Source organism: Orbicella faveolata, unplaced genomic scaffold (genome assembly GCF_042242905.1).
Source record: "Orbicella faveolata isolate gen_17 unplaced genomic scaffold, um_ofav_v1 contig_46, whole genome shotgun sequence".
Lineage (NCBI taxonomy): Eukaryota > Metazoa > Cnidaria > Anthozoa > Scleractinia > Merulinidae > Orbicella > Orbicella faveolata.
Genome location: NW_028301576.1, coordinates 7,816,761 through 7,837,459, shown reverse-complemented (window position 1 = coordinate 7,837,459; position 20,699 = coordinate 7,816,761). Strand labels below are relative to the sequence as shown.

At 38.5% G+C, this 20,699-nt stretch overlaps 1 protein-coding gene and 2 long non-coding RNA genes across 3 annotated transcripts in view; 2 read left to right on the top strand and 1 right to left on the bottom strand.

The window, feature by feature from the left end:
* Positions 1-20,699, top strand: part of LOC149098203 (uncharacterized) — a 443,460-nt gene that overhangs the window by 55,736 nt on the left and 367,025 nt on the right. The gene's annotated exons all lie outside the window — the stretch shown is intronic.
* Positions 2,932-15,390, bottom strand: LOC110040866 (metal cation symporter ZIP14-like). The gene is made up of 8 exons (XM_089278815.1): positions 14,847-15,390; positions 11,136-11,304; positions 10,409-10,578; positions 10,079-10,222; positions 9,278-9,448; positions 7,870-8,050; positions 7,318-7,505; positions 2,932-5,239 (listed from the first exon to the last, which is right to left on the bottom strand). Exons 1-8 carry the CDS (start codon positions 15,105-15,107, stop codon positions 5,087-5,089), a joined length of 1,437 nt encoding a protein of 478 aa, XP_089134941.1. The 5' UTR covers positions 15,108-15,390; the 3' UTR covers positions 2,932-5,086.
* LOC149098213 (uncharacterized) lies at positions 15,477-20,145 on the top strand. The gene is made up of 2 exons (XR_016204005.1): positions 15,477-17,222; positions 17,728-20,145. It is a non-coding gene; the product is annotated as an uncharacterized LOC149098213 (long non-coding RNA).

Sequence of the window (20,699 nt, the reverse complement as noted above, 5' to 3'; positions counted from 1 at the left end):
AACATTTTACAGTGCAGGCTAAAAATCAACCTACAGAGCCTTAAAAGCGTTCTAGATATGCTAAAATAGCGTTTAAAAGCATTTACCATGAGAAAAAACCACCCTTAGGTGCCCTTGGTTTGTTCAATCAGTTGTGAAGCATACGAAAGGACTTTGTTCTGCTTTACATATGCCTGGGAGCTCGGACAGTTCCAACTAAAAAAACAATCCTTCTTTTTCTTCTTTTTCTTGAACCACCGTTTAATAATCAGCAAGGCTACAAAGGGAGTGAAAATTGTTCTGTTTGCATGATCTTACTGGGTTAAAATCCTAACTCAAAGCAGTTTACCACGTTAAGTGCTGAAATGGTTCTTACAGCCGACAGCACAGTAGCTTTGCTTTTTTCTTAAGTGCGACGTCTGCTCGAAGACTACAGCACTGTAGTACTTGCAAGGAACTCGTGGAAAAGTTATAAAAGTAAGGTGCAGACGTTTCCTAACAGGTAGAGCTATTCCAAATGAGTTGTGAAAAGAAATTGCCTGCAAACCTATGGCGTATATAACACATAAACGAAATAAATGACAATAAGAAGTCTGTATCATAATGATATAAAAATCACGGCAAGAATACTGATAACAAATAAGAAAACTACACAGTTGGAAATAAGTTATAAAATAAAAGGCATATTAAAAGTTGCTTTTACCTTTGTCTTGCCATTCTCGCTGGCCTGTTCCTTTGAAGATGAGCCGACGTTAAGTTCCCTGAGCAGCAGATTAAATTGTTGTGGGTTCATGGAATTGTTTGAGCCAAATTCGTCAAAAACACATCTGGGCAAATGTTTCCGGCGCAGACAAATTTACGCCTCTGACATTATGAGACAGGGGGTCGCACTCTGTCGACTGAATAAACACAGAAAACGAAAGCAAAGCTAAAACCTGGTAAAGCAACTTAGCTGATGTCATGACGATTTTGTTTTCAATTGAAGGCTGGGGAGAAACATAAAACACCAAAGAATATAAACAGACAGATCACACGAATGCTTTTAGGAAGAGCTCCGTTAGATATAATGAGTTCGCTGGGCAGGTAGCTGTTATTTAAAACTAGCTCTGCACATCGTCAGTGCCAACAGAAAAAAATGCAATTGTGTTATTATTTTGTTTGGGAGAATTTGAGTTTCAGTCATTATCTGGTGCGGCTTTTTCTAAGCATTGTTTTTACCCTAAGAAATTTCTAACTTATGTGTAAAAAAAGCGCGAGATGTTGACATGATAATGTATGATGATCAATTTTGTTGATTAACTATGCTTTCATGATTCATTACCTGGGCAGTTACTACAACTAAATATTTGTAAAAGAAATTCAGAAATAAATTTCCAAGGAGGTCTCAGTGTTTGCATCGACTGGTTATTCAAACATAGTAATAAAATCTTAAGAGTTGTTGTCACTGACTTTAAAATCTTAAAATAGACGTTTCGGCTAAAATACTATAACCTTCTTCAGTGGTGAAATGAATGTCAATATTTTTAAGTCAGTGACAACAACTTTTAAGATTTTATTTATTTATTCATTTATTCTATTACGTTCGATTGCATTGTTGAGACCTGGGTTTGATATTTTCCAAATACAGCCTTGGCGTGGTTAATAGGTTTAATGAGATATAGTGGTTAAAACTTATGGAAAGAAAAAAGCTTCTGCGCTGCATAGTTTGAAGGATGCGCGCAATTAGATCGACGTCGTGTTAAATATGCACCAAGCCGCAACCCCACCCCCGACCTTAGACCCTGTTCTATTACAGTGAAAAATTAGCTTGGAAGTTAAGTAACATTAAATATTTGCGCGTTTGCGACCTTGCAGAAATTTTAATATCACGACAAAGAATGGCTTATTAACAAAGAACATACGAAATACATTAATATATAAATTTAAAATGAATGTGACCAAACTCGCGAAATTAAGTCGTTGCGAAAATTTCGTGTAACAATGAGACCAAAGAATATTTATTCCAGATCACCCATTAGTTCGCTAGGGTCTAAATAATAGTAATAATAATAATAATAATAATAATAATAATATTTATTTATCCATCTTTAAAAGAAACGTATACAATTGATTTACATAATTTAAAGATGAATACATATATGGTGAATTACTATTAAGTAAAATTACTGGTAAGGTAAGAAAAAAACGGATCATAAATGGAGGAATCTTGCAGCTCTTGCTAAAAACAAGTTAGTATGTCTTTGCGCTCCTGACTTTGGTGTTGCTACTGAACCTGGTTTGGATCTTTTGAAGTTATAGCCGTGGCTGGTATTTGGCTTCGTGAGAAATATTTGATTTGGTTGGTTTACATCATTCACAACTCTTTCTAAGTCATGCTTTGTCGTTACTTTGCATCTTTGCTCTATCGTTGGAAGGAATGTTCTTGGCATCCCGATGATAGCTAGGCACCTGTTTTGTACCGACTGCAACTCTTCTGCAAGGTACTTCGGCAAAGCACCCCACACTGGGGACGTGTATTCGAGATGTCTAGTATAAAATGAATATATAAGACGAAGCGCAAACCCTCAGTCCTTACCCTACAGTACAGACCGAGAACTTAGCTAGTAAGACACTATGTAAAGCCCTGGCCAAATTGAGAGTCGCAAGTAGACGCAAGTAGAAAACGTACTTGGGTGTACTTGTTCTAACTATACATTCGTCATCAGTTCAAGAACTGTCTATCATGTTCTTGTGTGCACCCGGTCGCAAAAGATTAGAGAAAAGGTAAACAAGGACACAGATTGGGGATAGTGGAGCAAATAAACGGCAAGAAAAAAAATTCATCAAACTGTTTGATCTGATGACTTCCTCTCAGTTGACAGCGAGCGCAATCTGGAATCGAGGGACGCATAGCTATTAAACATGAAATTTCATTTCCGTTTTGCTGGCGGTAGAACAACAAACTAACAAACATACAAATAACCTTTTTTATTGAGGGTTATCACATGTCAAATCAGCACAGCTGATAAACCAGAGGCATTCTCATTAAAAATTAGATTACATAAGAAATAGACTGGTTTTCAATTGAGTGTCGAGAATAATCAAGCAGTTACTTTGGTTTTCGTTTTACTACGGTTTGAGATTGGCTGAGTAGTCTAATTGGTAAGTAATGGGTTTGGTTTTACAACACTCAATTGAAAACCGCTCTACTACTAAAACTGATTATAATACTGGCAATAGGGACAAGCTAAATAAGAAAAACTAATTACTCTGATATGCAAAAATAAGAAATTACTATGGAAAGATTAGAGCGCTTTCCAATTGAGTGTCGCAAAACAAAAACCAAATTGCCACACAGTTCGGTCACAAAGGACGCAGACAATCCAGTGAATTAATCAAAACTCGAAGTAATTACATGTAGCTGACGCAAAAACGCGGGAAAACGAGTGCGAGCGTGTCGCAATTGGTTTTGGTTTTATTTCTGATTAGATGAAAAAAGGCACGAATTTATTGTAAGCCAATCGTGCAACGTAGCCGTGATGCAAAATTAATAACTTTTCGACACTCAAGTGGCAACCTCTTTAATCTCATAATAGTGATAAAAAGAGACTAATTGTGGTGAAAATTCCTAAATACGATTTCTACAGAGTTCTTTCTCTTTTTTTTTTTCAAATGACCGCTGTCTTTTTTATACAATTTGTTCTTCGAACATCTTCTCCTTTACCTTACTCGAGTCAATTATTGAAAGTTTCTAAGTTTTTTTTTGTATGAGCTGCATTGGCCGAAACGATAGAATTATCTGAATCAAAATGCTTTCGATAGAAACATGAACAAAGGACTTTTTAGATCAGGGCCATTAATGTCCTACCTTAACGATTAATGGGGTATATATATATATATATATATATATATATATATATATATATATATATATATATATACATATATATAGATAGATAGATAGATAGATAGATAGATAGATAGATAGATGGACAGACAGACAGACAGACAGAAAGACAGACAGACAGATAGATAGATAGATAGATATACGTAAGGAGAAAACAGGCACGTAATAGTCCAAACTCTTATAGAGGTAAAAAAAATTATTACTTTTAACTTGTAATCAGGCCCTCTTTTCTTCCTACTGCAAATTTCGGCAGGCAGGAGAAAAGGATAAGCTAATCGCTGGTTGACTAAATAATTTTCAAACGTCCCCAAATTTTATTTTACAAATATAAACCTTGGATCTAGATTGGGAGGGGGGACCGGGTAGGGGACGGGCGGTGTTGAATTAAACGTCACTTTTCAATTAGATTTTTTTGCTTAGATTTTCCCGGCTATAAGTTAAAATTTGACAAATCTCAGCTATCACAGATACAAAACGCAAAATTTCTGGGTTGACAGATAAGGTCTAGACCAATACTCAGTTATCAGTAATGGATGGAGGAATACATAAGATATCTCAGACTATGCTGTTTGGAAATTAGTACTTTTTTCCAGCAATGATAAAGGGTCTGGATGGGGCTTAACTGATAGCTTAGAAATGGATTGACATTTTAACGGATAGCTGAGAAATCAACGCAAACCTAACTCATCACTGCATGGGATCCTAGCTCGCCCATGTACACCTTCATGAAAAACATCAGCTACGCTTAAATGATAAACAGACCTACATCATGCGCGTACAATATGGACAACTGTCGACAGCTATTTTGATTAGGCGTCAAACGATAATTCGACTAAACGCATGATTTAAAATCTCCGCTATGAAATAAAAATAATGAGCATTACACTGAGGTTTAAACCCCGGGCCCAACGTAATATATACCAATGAACAAGCTATTCGGTTTGCTATCGATCTTTCCAGTCAGAAGAAAGATGACCTGGAATGTTCAGCCAATGATTGAAAGCAAAAGCGATGTTAGGGTTGGTTAGCCTCAAAGTTATAGATGGTTTCTTTTAATGCCGCACGAGTCGTATTCTAAAATCTAAGGTGCTTATGGAGACTGGAAAGTTTCTCGAAAATTTGTTAACAACCAACTAACTATGAGAAACATTCTTTTAAAAATGTCTAAATTTTTATGACATCATCTAGTGTCATCTAGTATCATCAGGCTAGTAGATGATTCTACTCCAAAGAAATTTGCTCCTCATACACAGCCAGTATGAACATAATGACAAAGCCAAACAGGGTGGCAAAATTCTGAAGGGCAAACATCTTGAGGTTCTTTCCAAGTGAATTTTGCCCAAGTTTAGCGGACATCTCAGTAGCTTCTTGCAGCTGTCAATTAAAACACAACGTTATAAGCATATAGACAACATACAGCTGATTTTAATAAAAAGCGCTCACAGCCGCACATTCAGCGAACGAATTTTACAGAATTCATTTGGGACTATCATGCCCATAGCCTGAAATGTCAGTCGCCTTCCGCCCTCGACTTAGGCCGAGGACGGGAGATGATTGACATTTGAGGCTATCATGCCTACGAAGTAACCTAAAAAAAAGCATTTTTAAGACCATGACCAACAATGTGTCGAGTTGCTGGCAGGTTTCTATCTGTTTCTTTCTCCCAGCAAAATTGTGTCAACTTCTGCTTCCAAACAAACGCCCTTGTAAAAATTTGCCAGCCAGCGCTAGCAGACACATCCAAATTTACACACAATGAAAACACTATTCGGGGTGTGGTTTGAGACCCTTATTTACACCTTCAGCGGAGAGGATGGTGGTTTGTGAGAGACAATTTTAAAGCAATCAAACCAAATTTAATATAACGAGCCAGTGAGTGCAACCCAAGGAACATAGCCAGATTCTGGCTTAGGGTTAGGCTTTTGACGGTGAATGGTAAAGTCTGCATACGAGCCAAGTGGCCCATCAGGCCGGAGCTTATCCCGGTTTCTGTAGCATGAAGCGAGTAGGAGTATTTCTACTCCCCCCTGGATGGGATGCTAGTCCATCGCAGGGTTACCCCCAGCATTAAGTTCGCCGGTACCCATTTATACACCTGGGTGGAGAGAGGCACTGTGAGAGTATAGTGTCTTGCCCAAGAACACAACACGATGTCCCCGGCTAGGGATCGAACCCGGACCGCTGGATCCGGAGACGAGCGCACTAACCATGAGGCCACCGCGCCTCCCTTTTGACGGTGAATATCCAGGGATAAATCCCAGGGGTTTCCCTGCCATCAAGAAATCGGCTGGGGAACTGACATTTCAAACAACATAGCCATGGCCTTATTCACACTAGTGGCATGACGACATAAGGACATAAGGGAAAGATCAGTTTTTTTCCTAATGCCGTTGTGTTAACGCTGTTATGTTGCTATTAGGTCATTATGTGAGGATGTTCACACTGCAAACGTAACGACGTGACATCCTTCTCATGACGTTATGTTTACGTTGTTGTGTGGTTATGTCTCTAGTGTGAATTACGCCAAACTGATCACCTGACAGTGAGGCGAACTTACACTTGCACACAGTGTGCGAGAAAATAACATTTTATCCAGAAGTTTTAAATTTTGGATAAAAAGTGGTGTTAGCGTTTCCTGTTTTGATTAGGTGAATGTTTCTGTGGCAATCTTTCTTCACAGGCCTTTAGATCTGTTCTCGCTCTAATGTTGCTGTTCTACTCGTGGATTCAATTAATAAAAAGAACGTTAAGAATCTTTAATGCTTTGTCTTTTATAACATGTTTCATTTTCTAAACTAATCTTAAATGATTTCTCAATATTTTTTTTAAAAACAAATCTGAAATCTAAAATATTAGATGACTGAGTTGTTTTAAATATATGTTGTCATTTTGATGCAATCTTGCGTCACAATTGACTCCTGCCTGTTGCTAAAACGTAGGTCCGCAGTGCGTACATGTGTGTCTTACAAGTTATACTTGTTATTAGGCTAAAACTAAATTACTGTGATTTTCAGGTTACAATTAGCGCTAATAAATCTGTAATTTTAATAGGGTATTATTTTTGTTCTGTAGCTCGCAATGTTTTTTTTTTCTTCTTAATTGGTCCACATATTTTATTTTTTTGTATACAAACATAATACAATATTGCAACAAATTACAAAAGCAGTTCAAAAAAAGAGAGATGTTACAACTGGTAATATTCTTAATGATAGATAGTAGATAATGTTTGCGATAATAAATATTACAAAGAATATGTCTCTCTAGCTTTGTACAAGTGTTTATAGCTGGGGGGAAGGGCAACATAGTCACGTCAAGTCATTTCTCTATTTCAAGTTGGATAATATAAATTTGGATATGAATTCAGAAGTATCTTGTTTCTTTTGCATTGTTTTACAAGCATAATGGTACTGTGTTTGCATATAACAGAAGAAGACGCAATGTTATTAACTCACCATGTCCACTAATGAAATGTACACAAACATTCCTCCAGCAAGGGGATAGATCCATTCGACGGCCGATGTTTTAGTACCCAGTACCAAACCAATGACCAGCCCCAAAAAACAGGAACATGCCGAGAGAAAGTTGAATGCCATTGCCATTTTGTACGACATGCCAGCATTGAGAAGAATCGCAAAATCACCTGGGAAACAATCGAAAATAATTACGAGGAGCTTCAAATAATAACAAGAAGTTCCAAACAAAGCTGCCGTCGATGAAACTCTTCTAGAAAACTGTCATACCGAGTGTGTGGCTTCTTTGACAAATAATCTTAGTGTTCCCATAGTTATTAGCATTCATTTCGAATGTAGCACTAGCTCTTGCATTGATTCAACCTACGTAAATATTTATTCAAGACATGAAAATGAATTTTTTTCGCGGCTGTTTAGTTTGAGCCAATTGATACATTTTAGTAATGGGACTCTCGAAGCATTTCTTGCTGCAAGGTGGAATGGCGCTGTTAAATACACCAAATGCTTAGCGTATATCAAGTAATGATATTTTACCAAGTTCGTGTGGTAACTCTTCACAGAATATCGCCAATGAGGTGCTGACACCATTAATTGTTGAACTGGAATATGATGCTCCAATGGCCAAGCCGTCAATAAAGTTATGAAGGGCGTCACCGATGATTATCATCCAAGCAACAGGCGCCACTTTTTTCTTTCCACCAGTGTTCACAATAACCTACATTTAAACAATGCAGAGAAGATTAAATTTGCTTCTTCCGTCTTTCTTTTGCAAAAAGAAACCCCAGCCTGGTGGGGAAATCCACTTGAAGATGGCGTAATCATGCAGCCACCCAAGTTAGCCATGTGGAAATGTCCTCAGATGTTTTCTTGGAAACTTTTGACAAAATTATCTTCTTCTTTGCATTCTTGGAGACTGTAAACATTCATTATTTGGCTCTAACAAGATCAACTATGACATGCAATCTCTAGGTACGAGGAAAAAAACTTCCTTTTCAATGACGAAGACTCTAATTCAGTCTTCTCGCATTGAGGTCCATGAGGTCGCGCCGATTTAAAGTTGATACTTTTTCCAACGTCATTCAATCAGGAATTTAATTATTAAGTCCTTCTCCCCCTCTGGGGAATAGTGCGAAAACATAATAAAAACTATGAAATCAGCTGGTATTCAACAATACTTACCTGAGCCACAATAATGGCATTAGAGTGAGGTTATAGACAAATTTAGTCGATATTATAACCATGTTTGCAAAGCCAGAACTAATAGGATTGAACTCTCATCGGAGCACCCGTTGGGTGATCGCGCCATTTAGAGTGTTACCCCTCGATTCTCCACAGGCCAATTGTCAGGGACTTCGTCTAATTCATTTTGGTTTAAGCGAGCATTCAAATGTTGTAAGTGGTTTTATTGTATGGCTGAACTGGTGGCGATGAAAAGGAGAATTTTAATTGGTTCTCACTGCGGTCCAAATTTTGCATTACGGACCACTTAGATGGACTCCTCACAAATTAATTTCGGCGAAATGTTTTTTCAATTCATTGCACGAAATAAACATTTTTTTTGTTGTAGTTGGGTAGTAATCTTTTTACCCTCTTACTTGGAGGAATATTTCAAATAAATGTTCATAAAAGCGACGCGAGAAACGTAAATAGATGCTCTTTTTCCCGCGCGCATCTACCCAGAATAGGTTGCAGAGACACATCAATTTATCACCAAATTCCAAAGAGCCATTATGATAAACACTTTATTGAGCTAGCTTGTTCGGTCCGTATTGGGGAATCTTGGCCTTGTTTTCCTTTTCTTGTTTTGGTATCGTTTTTTCGTTTATGGACCTCTCCCTACAAAAAACAGAACTTGACCAATATAATATTTCTCCAATATGGACCTCACGCTAGTTCAATAACGTATATCAGTTCAATAGTGTACTTGTAACTCGCTTTGTACCTCTTGCTGTTCATTGTGCCCCCTTTTCTCCACTGACCCATTCTGGAAATCGGCGAAGTCAGTACTCACTCCCATATTACGATTCGAGAAATGATGATCCTGGTTATGAAGTTGGAGCTGAACTTCGGCGATGGCTGTACCAGGGACTTCAGCCTTGAGAGCTTTTGCCTCCTTAGGGAAAGACAGCACACATCTCATTCTTAAAGGATTGTCATTTCGTTAAAGTTCCAATTACTAAAAATGTATATAGAACAGACAAGTAAACAAGCAACCTTGAAGATAGTCACTCATCTACAGTAGCCGAGAGAAACCTCTCGGCGACAGCTTCAAACTCACAAATCAATCACTTTACATGCACAGATTACATGCAAAAAGTCACTGGCTTTGAAAGCTGCCAAATAATGTTTGGGAAAGAGAAGCGATATGTTACAAACTAGGGCGTAGTTATCGCCACAATTCACATTTTCAGTGTACGTTTAAAACTACTAAGGTGGCCTCCTCTATCAGCGTGATGGATTTTTGGAGGTATCCTCGTCCTATCACAGTTTTTGTTATTGTACACTGTGATTTTATTGTGTCGCAGTTAAATAAAATGGTGATGATTGTAGTGAAGGTGATAATGATGATGATGATGATAAAAATAGCAGTCGAGAGATCCTGCGTTTTCCAAATAACATGTCAAGCTCAATGTCATTATTTCACATTGCAATCCCTTCAATAATTGTCTTCGTGTTCCCGTTCCTAAAAGAGTGTCACAGCTCTATATTCATTGCAGTAAAGTTAATACATAAATTTACTTACCAATCCTTCCTTTTTTTCCGATGCAGACTTCTCTTTGAATCTGACGATCATTTTCATGACATATTCGAGGAGAAAAAACAAATAGATCCCACCGACAATCACCAAACTTTTCCACAAATTTTCAAGGCCATGTAAATGAAACGTCTGTTAAATAAAAAGCAAAGCTGTCAACTAAACCAAAACAGCACCACGAAATTATCGCAGCTCTAACGTAAGTATTAGTTATGCATGTATAAATGATAAAGCCAACAATGTATGTATATGAAAAAAATGTTACTGTCATAAATTAGTTCATTTCATTACTGCTGACAGGTATTTTTTAATACTCACGTGCGGAATAAGATGAAAGAATCCATTCCCACTCAGTACACCAACAGCAAGCGACACCATAAACAACAGCAGAATTTTGTAAATTGATTGGTTCATGAATGGGACAACAAAAGCTCCAAGTAGAGATGCTAAGCTGATGATTGCCGCAGACAAGAACCCGAATCCCCATGCTGAAAAAGATGCATGTACAATGAGCCGCTAACAAGGAAGTGGTCCAAATGAATTGGTAAATAAATTTAGCAATTCGTCAATTCGTCAAACATCATTCCAAAATCGTGAGAGGAAGCTTAAGGCTGACACGTACGGTAATTATTTGTTTGTTTGAAAAACAGTTAAAGAAAATCTTAATAGCACTGAAATATTTATTAGTGACCTTGCCAGCGTCAAGTTTGAAAGAAATTGAAATGGCTAAAATACAGACTTTGAAATACCAACATATGGCCCAGATGACCCAGTTTGTATGGATCTTGCAGGCAAGCCAAAAAATTACAAGTTTGCAGATTTCTGGTCTATCTTCTTTCATTTGATCACTTATCAGTATAGTCGGGAGTAAAGTCTAAAAACTTGGTTAATTTGCGCTTACACGATGACCCATGATATTGTTAGCTTTGGGTATATTAAAAAACGTTTAATTCAAATTCGTTCAGCACTGTGAACAAATTTAATTGGGCTATATACAACTGAACCTACGAAGACAAATTACACAACTGACAAATTCACGCCTTACCCCGGGCAGTATTTTCCGTTTTATCTTCTTCGTGTTCCTCACTCTCATCCAAACAAGCTTTACTTTCAATTTGCTGCACTATCGCTGGGCAGACTTTTTCAAATTTATCCAGATTCAATCCACTGGAGTCAACAGAAAAGGATTCAAACAGTTCCTTTGCTGTATAACACTGCGTCAATTAAAAAAAAAAGACAACAACAAACAAAAAAACAAAGAGTACAGATGTTCAAGACATTATTTTTATTTGAAAAAAAATTGAATTGAGATTTGATATTTTCACCGGTTTTTTTAAAGAGGTTTTCACTTGAGTGTTGAAATATTCGCGTTGCATTGGTTTAAAACTTGCGCCACTCAGAAGCAAGTGACTTGCTCCCGCGCGTTAATTTCCCGCACTTCGAGTCAGCTAACGCCAGCAGTCAAACTTAATTAAGAAGCGCATCAGTCGAAGCATCTCCCATACTCGGCAACTGATCTTCTTCTTTCTTAATGTTTTAAATTCAAGGAAATTTTTCATAAACGAAATAAACATGAAAGCTATTCCAGAATCTCAAAAATGACAGCGAATCCCTTTTCATAACGTCAGTACACTGAGTATGAACGGTTTTGTACTTTTTTGAAAACCTAACTCGAAGAAATTATTTTGGTGATCAATACTACAGCAAAACTGACCCATCATTACAATTATCATTCGATGTATTTTTTCGTCCTTTTCATTGGTTGAGAGCCCACCTTGTGACCTGCAAATAACTGCCTATAAACAATGGTCTTCTTATGCACAATGACGTCAAACTTGCTGATCGAACGATAAAACAATTATTGAACTCTGCCTTGCAGATCAATTATTTGCCTGAGGCAAATAATTGATTTTCTTCGCCACTGACAAATCACGATGCTTCTTCGCTCAGCCTCGTCCAATAATTGTTAATCACAAGAAACTGAAATTAAAACAAATAAGAAGAAATGGAAATTTCCAAGTTCCGAAAATTTGACGCAAGACCGTGCATGTGGCTATAATATTAACAACCTCTTGCTTTTTAAGGTTAAAAAAAACAGTCAGCTGGCATTGTTACGCAGAGACCTAGACGACCTTTCAACAAAAACAATGCAGTCAACCATGAAATCGTTTGGTCTAGAAGTAGACGTTGGAAAAAGATGTTGAAGAGATGTCGGGAAGTTTGGAGAGCAATTCGAAATGTTCGCCAAAAGCAACCCGGCACAATTCAATCTTTTCCCTCCATGTTCCATAGCAGTGAACATTCCACCTTTTTATGTGATCTCATGGCACACAAGACGAATTCTACCTTTGAATGGTCCCCGGCTGGGCTTCTAAAATTTAAAAAATGATTGACAGGCCTAGCACGACTCCCACTGTTTCGTGATAAACGGTCTGTGACCTTTAGAGTTTAGCTCTAACAAGTATGTCTTTCAGAGATTTTCCTCTCCTGTAGGAGATGAAAGGAGGGTCTCTGTATATTTCTCTAAGCAGAGGTTGATCTTGGATTAAATGCCATTTGCTCATTAAAATGCTTTTAAGATTGGGCACTGATGGATTATATTGTGTGACAAAAGGCAATAATCTCTTTTGCAATTTTGGTTTCTGTTGTAGTGCCGACTTCCTGTTTTTAAATTCGATTTCTGCGAGGACTTTGTTGACCAGTTTCTCTGGATAGCCTCGAACACGCAAATTTGATCTGAAATTTTTGATCTTTTCTTCAAAACTTGTTTTTTGAAGAGTTTGTTCTCAGACCCTATTTCATATCTGTTATGAAACTGCGATAAATCTTAGGGTTTCAAGCGTTTTCCGCTGTGGCTAAATGACCGGCAGCCGGTCAAGGTTTTAAAATCTCTAAATGATCAGCAGTCTGATATTTTTCTTAAATTTTAAGGAATCGAAGGAACCCATCCAATTCAAACTACCATATGTCGATCAAGAACTGCCAAGCGATCCAGAAGAGCTACATAGATCGCAAGTCTAACGCTCGGTTTACGCTCGGCTCAGAGAGTGATGTCATGGTTTGTGACACTTACGACTTTTTTAGGTCGACTGGCGGTCGCGGTTTTCAAATCACTAATGCTGTGTTTAGACTTGAACGGTTTACCGAGGTACCAGAGTTGACTTACCTAGGTAAACATTTTCCGTGTGTAAACGCCAACTGATACTTTGGTAAATGCCGCAAAAGACAAAAGAAATTTAACCGAGGTAAAAGTTGTAAGTACCCTGTGATCAGGCATGGTTACAGTTGGTAACCAAGGCCAAGATGACAGATATATCCGCCTGTGGCGGCATAATATTTCACTTCCCGCGGTGAGCAGATTGTGCGATTGTCGACAAAGGAAAGCGTTTCTTTTCCAGTTTTGACTAGGCTATCATGGCAGATAACGTGGAAAGATTGGATCCATCTTCTTGCGGCGAACAATCCGTCACGAAAAAGAAAGCATTGTATTTTTCATTCTCAGTATTATTTACAACTTTCACTAGACAAACTTCGATCCTTTGTTTTGTAATTATTGTCGATATACTTTGCTACCAGGGAGGAGGCTGCAGTTACAACGTATCCACGTTTCTGCGCGTATAACCGTGCATACTATGGGTATGATCAAAAAGCTGAATTTTCGCCGCGATATTATGGAATGAGGTCCTCGCCTATCAAAATGGTGGCACCTCAATTTGCTCCTGTTCCGCTGCGGTGGGATCCTCGTCCAAGTTCGATTTCATGACGTTGATAATGCAGCGCACGGGAATGTTGACAGGTAAACTTGAGTTATTTGAGCTGGTATAAACACTGGACGAATGTACCAGGGTTAAGCAACTGGACCTTAGTAACTGTTTACCTTGGTAAAAGCTCAAATGTAAACACAGCATAAATGACCGACAGTCCGAGTTTAGGGAATCGAGCGAACCGATCATGAACAAGCTATCTTACAACATGTCGACTGAGAAGTTTCAAGCGATCCAAAAAAATTTTTCTATATTATAAGTATGAGAATGGATGGGTTCCTTCGATGCCTTAAATTATTTTGAGAAAAATATCAGACTACCGGTCATTTAGTGATTTGAAAACCGCGACCGGCAGTCGATTCAAAAACATCGTAAGTGTCACAAACCATGGTCTCGCTCTCTGAGCCGAGCGTAAACCAAGCGTTAGACTTGCGATCTATACAACTCTTCTGGATCGCTTGGCAGTTCTTAATCGACATGTGATAGTTTGAATTGGATGGGTTCCTTCGATTCCTTAAAATTTGAGAAAAATATCAGACTGCCGGTCATTTAGTATTTTAAAACCTTGACCGGCTGCCGGTCATTTAGCCACCTCATTTTCTGCATAGGTCTCTATGTCAGTCTTATTCCTATCCCCGCATTTCAGCGAGTTGACTGCCCCTTATCTCGCGGAGCTTTTATAATGCAACGCGCTAGGTGACGCAGTTTGTTGAAAGAAGTGAGCTGTGACGAAGCCCAGCTAAGATGTTAGCTGCCTCAACAGTTTAGGCTCGATTACCAGCCACTGTTTGAGAAACGTCCAACCGTCTTATCAGGGAGGAATGTAGAACGGACTCGAGTGAACGGCGGAAATCGAGCCTACCAGAGTTCAGACCCATACGAAACAGGCGAAGAAGGAAGACAAATTAAAAGATAACTATCATCATGATCATCAATATAATAACTGAATATAAAACAATGGAAAAGTTCAATGAAGGAAAAATCGCCCTTACCTTGGACTTGCCATTCTCGCTGGCCTGTTCGCTTGAAGACGAGCCGATGTTAAGTTCCTTGAGCAGTGAGTTAAACTGTTGTGAGTTCATGGAATTGTTTGAGCCAAATTCGTCGAAGAGGCTCCAGATAAACGTTTGCGGCGCAGATAAATTTACGCTTACGGCGTGACATTCCCCGGCTTGAATAATCGCAGAAAGAGCAAGAAAAGCTAAAAACTGGTAAACTGCCTTAGTTGATGCCATTACGATTTTGTTTTTCATTTGAAGGCCACCAAATCTCAGAGAGAACACAGCACGCGCTTACGTGACTTGATTCCCAAATGGCTACGGGCGTGATTATGCCACGTTTTAGCGCATTATAATCGAGTTGACTGATTCACAATATTCTTTGAGCCCCAGTGTGAGCTCATGTATATATATAGACCCCATGTATTTACATAATGTTTGGGAGAATTTGTTGAGGTAGGCTAGGTCTTAAATTTTAATTACCTTGCCATGCAGATCACATGAATGAAATCTGTTGCTTTTTTTGAGTTTTTTCGCCGGGAAGTGCAAGGAAGGGATTGAGAGCCAGAAAGATTTCTTTTTCTCTCTCCCCGCCCCCCCCCCCCCCACCCCCTCCCAGTTTCATGACCGCCCAGCGAGACCAATCAAATCATGACGGTACGGTCACGACTGTTCATAAATTTGCATTAATTCTTAATGACAATTTTATAACTAAGTTTCGTTCAGTAATCGTATGAATGTGAGCTTGTGTAATAAGGATTTACACTACCAGTTACATTTGAAAATTCAAGACGAACCCCTCCGTGACAAGTTGATTACAAGTGGAGAGGAAATGAACAAGACGAGAAAGAGGTCGAGGATTGTTATCACTGTTGATAACATTGGCGACACAACGGGTAACGAATGAAAGGGTAACGATATATCGGCTCATTCTCTGTCAGAGTAACAGTCTTGTAAATGGCCAGCTTATCTATCAAGGGTAATTAAGTGTATGAAAAAGTAACGTAACATGATGTAATAAAAGAAAAAGGTTCTCTTGAAGGTAGCCTCAAGCTATGCTAATTACGGCCTGTCATTACGGTTAATGACCTCAAAGTTATTGTGAACAGCTTTGAAACTGTGGTCTTTAAGATTGACAATTGTAAACCTTTCTTAGCTCAAAACCAGTCTGGTTATTTAGGATAAAACCAGAACGTCTTTCATGTTGACTTGCATGACTCGGTGCTTTAGCTCGCCCGGCACTTTTAGGGCTATCGCTTTTCTGCATTTTGTGATGGGTTTATGAAGTGGACTATGACCTCCTTATTCTTATTGTTACTTGTTTCGCGTGAATGAAGCTGTTTCGTCAACAAAAAGAAAAAAAAACAAACAAACAAACAAAAAAAAGCAGTAGCGGAGTAGCAGAGAAAAGAATAATTCATTTATACCGAATCGTGCCACTCCCGAGCGCTTCCATCGCATCAGTCAGGCGAGTTCGGCAAAGTCAGACTCAAGTCACGCTTCGAGCAGACAAGCTCTGCAGGCCTCGGTCTAGCGCTCCATATAAATGACACGTATGGATCATTGAACGAGCTTGAGGTCAGGATCCCGGGGGGGGGGGGCATAACTCCCATATAAATAGGACGGTGGTACTTGTTGAAAATTTGCAAAATAAGAACCGCTTAGAGGTACCGAGATCCTGTTTTGTTAGCATGGCTTGAAATTTTTTCACCCCAAAGTGGTACCAATTCTAAAACAAGACATTAACTGACACTTTCATAATTTTTGATAGCGATAAATACGACTGCTTCGAATTGCTGGTTTTCAGTGTCACGCAATTCAAAATAGATCAAAATAAAAATCAAAACCGGTCAATAGATTAAGTCCAGAATCTGGGAAATGAAAGAAGGTAAATATGCAAAGACTCTCGCCAAGATTCTGGTCACAGCAATTTTTCTTATGCGAGATACGTGGAGAAATTTTTTACCCAAATTTAACATGCCATTAGGGACAGCGCGTCTCCCAACCCCAAAATGCTTTGGAAACGAAAGAATATCGAGGTCGAAATGTATTATGGACCAAAATATAACAAGACAGCGGGAACCTGGTCTCTAACATTAGTAGGCCTGGTTAATTTTATCATTTTTAGCGGGTAAGGTAAATCCTGAATAAAATTTTTCACTTGAATCGCTCCAAGCATTGTTCAATATTTATGTATAGAATGATCCTTGCAAAGTTGAGCCGTCGACAGGGCAAACCCAGTGCTTACAATACTGAGATGAGGTGGTTTTCGAAAGCTTTTCGCCAGCCCAAAACTCGGCGAGAAATCGATCGACAAATTCAAAGCCATGATCTGGGACAATCCTACTGACGATATGCTACCAAGTTATGGTAAGTTTTTTTAAAAGAAAAATTAAGAAATGACTTCATGTGGAGTGATGTCGTGATGTGTAGGCTTATTTTTCCAGGTATATCCTGAACTAGTACTGGAACCGGCTAAAATATGCAATAAAGTTTATGTAATTTTGAAGATAAACAAAACGAAAATGCGTGCACGGGCCGAAAAAGTAAAATGATGTAAAATAGAAAATGGGATATGCTTATTTTGTAGCTGAAAAAATGCGATTAGGGTTTTAGACATGGTGTTGAAGGGTGGAAAGGGGGTTGGGGAGGGGGGGGGGGGGGGGGGGGGGTTTGGGGGATGCCATCTCCAATACAGTATCACAGTTTTGTTGAATTAGAAACCAGTGACGCTTAGAACTTTATAATCTTATATACATCTTTGTCCGCTAGCAGCCTACTCCAACTCCACTTTTTTAGGTCTATTACCCCACTCCCTTAGAAAATATTTAATAAAGCCTGATGAAAAGTATATCATGTTGTTACTAATTAACAGGATTGACTGGAGATGAGCTTGCCTGTCTTGCTGCATCGGGAATGCAAGGCTGGGTCTATACTGATCACGTCACATGGGTTGTAAAACAGCTTAATGACATGCAAAACGATACCATGCTACTATGCCCAATGTCGTTGTTAATATCTACAATGAGATGATGAGGAAAGCTAAGTTACTTAACCCTGGACCATTAAAAAGGCTGGTTTTCACTCTGAATGTGGGACAAAGGAATGGCAAAACTTTCATTGGCAACCCTCAAAATGGTGGTAATCATTGGGTACTGGTAGATGTTGAGCTGCGACCTTTCATGAAGATCATATACTGTAAGATGCTGGCTTGGCAACCTCCCCCAGACATCATTGATGTCGTCAATGATTTTGCACGGTACATTCCACAAGTTGGAACGCACAAAAAGAGTCATTTGGTGCTTGCCCACTCTCCCAGTGCGACTAATTGGCAGGGTCATGAATGTGACGGGCGATGCCGTAACTATTCCCTGGAAAGTTGCACTGATACATGTGGTGTTATTACTCTGGTGAACGCAGCTGTGGTAGCCTTGCACAGCCCTCTTTTCTGATGGTTAACGGGTCCAGTGATCAAAGAATCGATCTTCTTGCAACACCTGACCCAATACTGGTTATATTTTGTGTCGCCCATGAGCAGAGACGAAGCCATATTCTTGTCAGTGTGAAACAAATTTTTAGTTTGTTTATTGTGGAAGTGCCACAACTTCCACTGATGACCACTCTATCTTTCCCTCACCCCCATTAGTGGTCATTATATGGTTTTACACATTGTGCTGGCATTATTTTGAGCATAATAGCGAGGCAAAAGAATCTAGCATTACGCGGGAATAACAGTGACAAAAACTGGCCGATGTCTTTTGAGCATAATATATAGTGAGATTTTTTGATCATCAAGCATTTGCATAATGACAACAAATTTGAGCATTATGTGTAAAACCCTATTTCATGACCCATTTCCAGTACTATTCTGATATTTACAACACATGTTTGCAAACACAAAATCCTTTAACAACAGAAAGACAACAATGTTGGAAAGGAATACTCCTTCTAACATGAACCAAATGCACTGCCCCATGAAAAATGCAGGACATGTGGTTAGTGTAGTACAAAGATAGAAGAGTGCTTTTAGAAACCTTTTGACCTAAGTTTTCATCCCTAAAATGGCCCTTGTGATATGATCAGTAGCAGGCTGTACATGTTTTCATGACGATTTGAACAGCTAGAGATAACTGTGTAACCTGACACTAGCCTTCTAGCAGGCTACTGCCATATTGGCTTATGATATTGGCTTATGTTATCCACAGGTCTTTAGCTTCCTCATTGTGAAGAACATCGTCATAATTTACTTTGATCAAAATGAAAAAGATCACCAGAGATAATGAAAACCTGGATCTACAGGTCCCTTGGCAAAATTGTTTGTTTGATGCTGTGCTAAGTAGAGAAGATGATGTCATTATTTAGAGCATTTAGTGCAGGAAACATTTTCACACTAGAAAATATATGAAATCATTACAGGTCAGACTAGTGAAATTTTAAAAGCTGATTCTAACTGTTTCTGGACAACCCATATGGAACATGCCAGGTCTCTTTCAACTGAAATCATTTTGTTATTAGCAAAAAAAGGACAGAGCAGTCATTCAAGACTATTCCAGCAGCTTGTATTAATAATAATATTAGACCATGTTTTTGATGTTCTGTAAAATAGAACAGGGATAAGCATGTGAAATCATTATTGGCATGAGGTGAAACTAGTCTTGCGTTTCACACATTTAATTTCAGTGAGCTATCACAATACTGGGCATCGTGCTTTGCATAAATATTTGATCAATTAGCTCATTTCCATAGGATTTTTATCAACTTGATCCCCACCACAGATATATGTATGTACATGTACATGTAAGCACTGAACGGCACAGTGCGAACTATATTGATTTTGCAACAAGTTTACTATTAATTTAATATTTTTTTGCCATACATGGCTCGAGTAACATTCTAAGGAAAATTGGACTCTGAGTACATGTCTGACATCTACTGTCATTTCAATATTGTCATATAGTTATTTCATATTGTTCTAGAGTTTTTACTGCTTTTAAGCAACAAATCTGAAACAAACATTACATGCAGAAACAAAAAAAACAGATAAATATTATTATATATTATATTATATATTTTCAGGCTTTCAATGTTGGTATGTGTGTGGAATTATAATGGGATTACGGTATGAAATTCTGTATTACTGCATTAAATACACGACAAGCCGTTATGATTATTGTTAATCAAATTAAAGAAACTACATATAATTTCTACATACACAACACAAGCTAAGGTTCGTTTACTAGTAACAAATAGGTCAATGAATTGCAAGATAATAAATACCGTGGTGCACAACCGATCTGATGAGCAAAAAATTTCTCTGACTGAGACGTTCGAGGGATAATTTGTGTTTCCTTTCAGAAATATTTCGAGAAAACGTGGGCTGGTGGTCGATAACTGCGTTTTAAAGCTGAAATCAACCAGGCGTTTCAAGTGTTAGAGACCAGGCTCCCACTATCTGATTATATTTTGGCCCACAATACATTTCGATCTCGATATTCTTTCGTTCCCGATGCATTTTGGGGTTGGGAGACGCGCTGTCCCTAATGGCATGTCCAAATTTATAGAGATTTGTATGGAGACGCCATGTTGGTGCCCATCCGTATGGACACCAACGGCGGCCGGAAACCAACAGAAACATCTGTCACTGAGTTTTGCTCCAAAAGCGCGAATTTATCCCTCGAGGAACTCTAAAACACTAACATAATACTTTTTTCTAAGACATGAACTGTTCAGATAGCCAAGTTCCCCGAAATAAGTCACTTTTTTAACCATCATGACAGCTCTCTAGGCCGTCATGTAAATGCTGCGTCGCGCAAAAGCTTAGAAATTCAAGCGTAGTGTATCACAAAA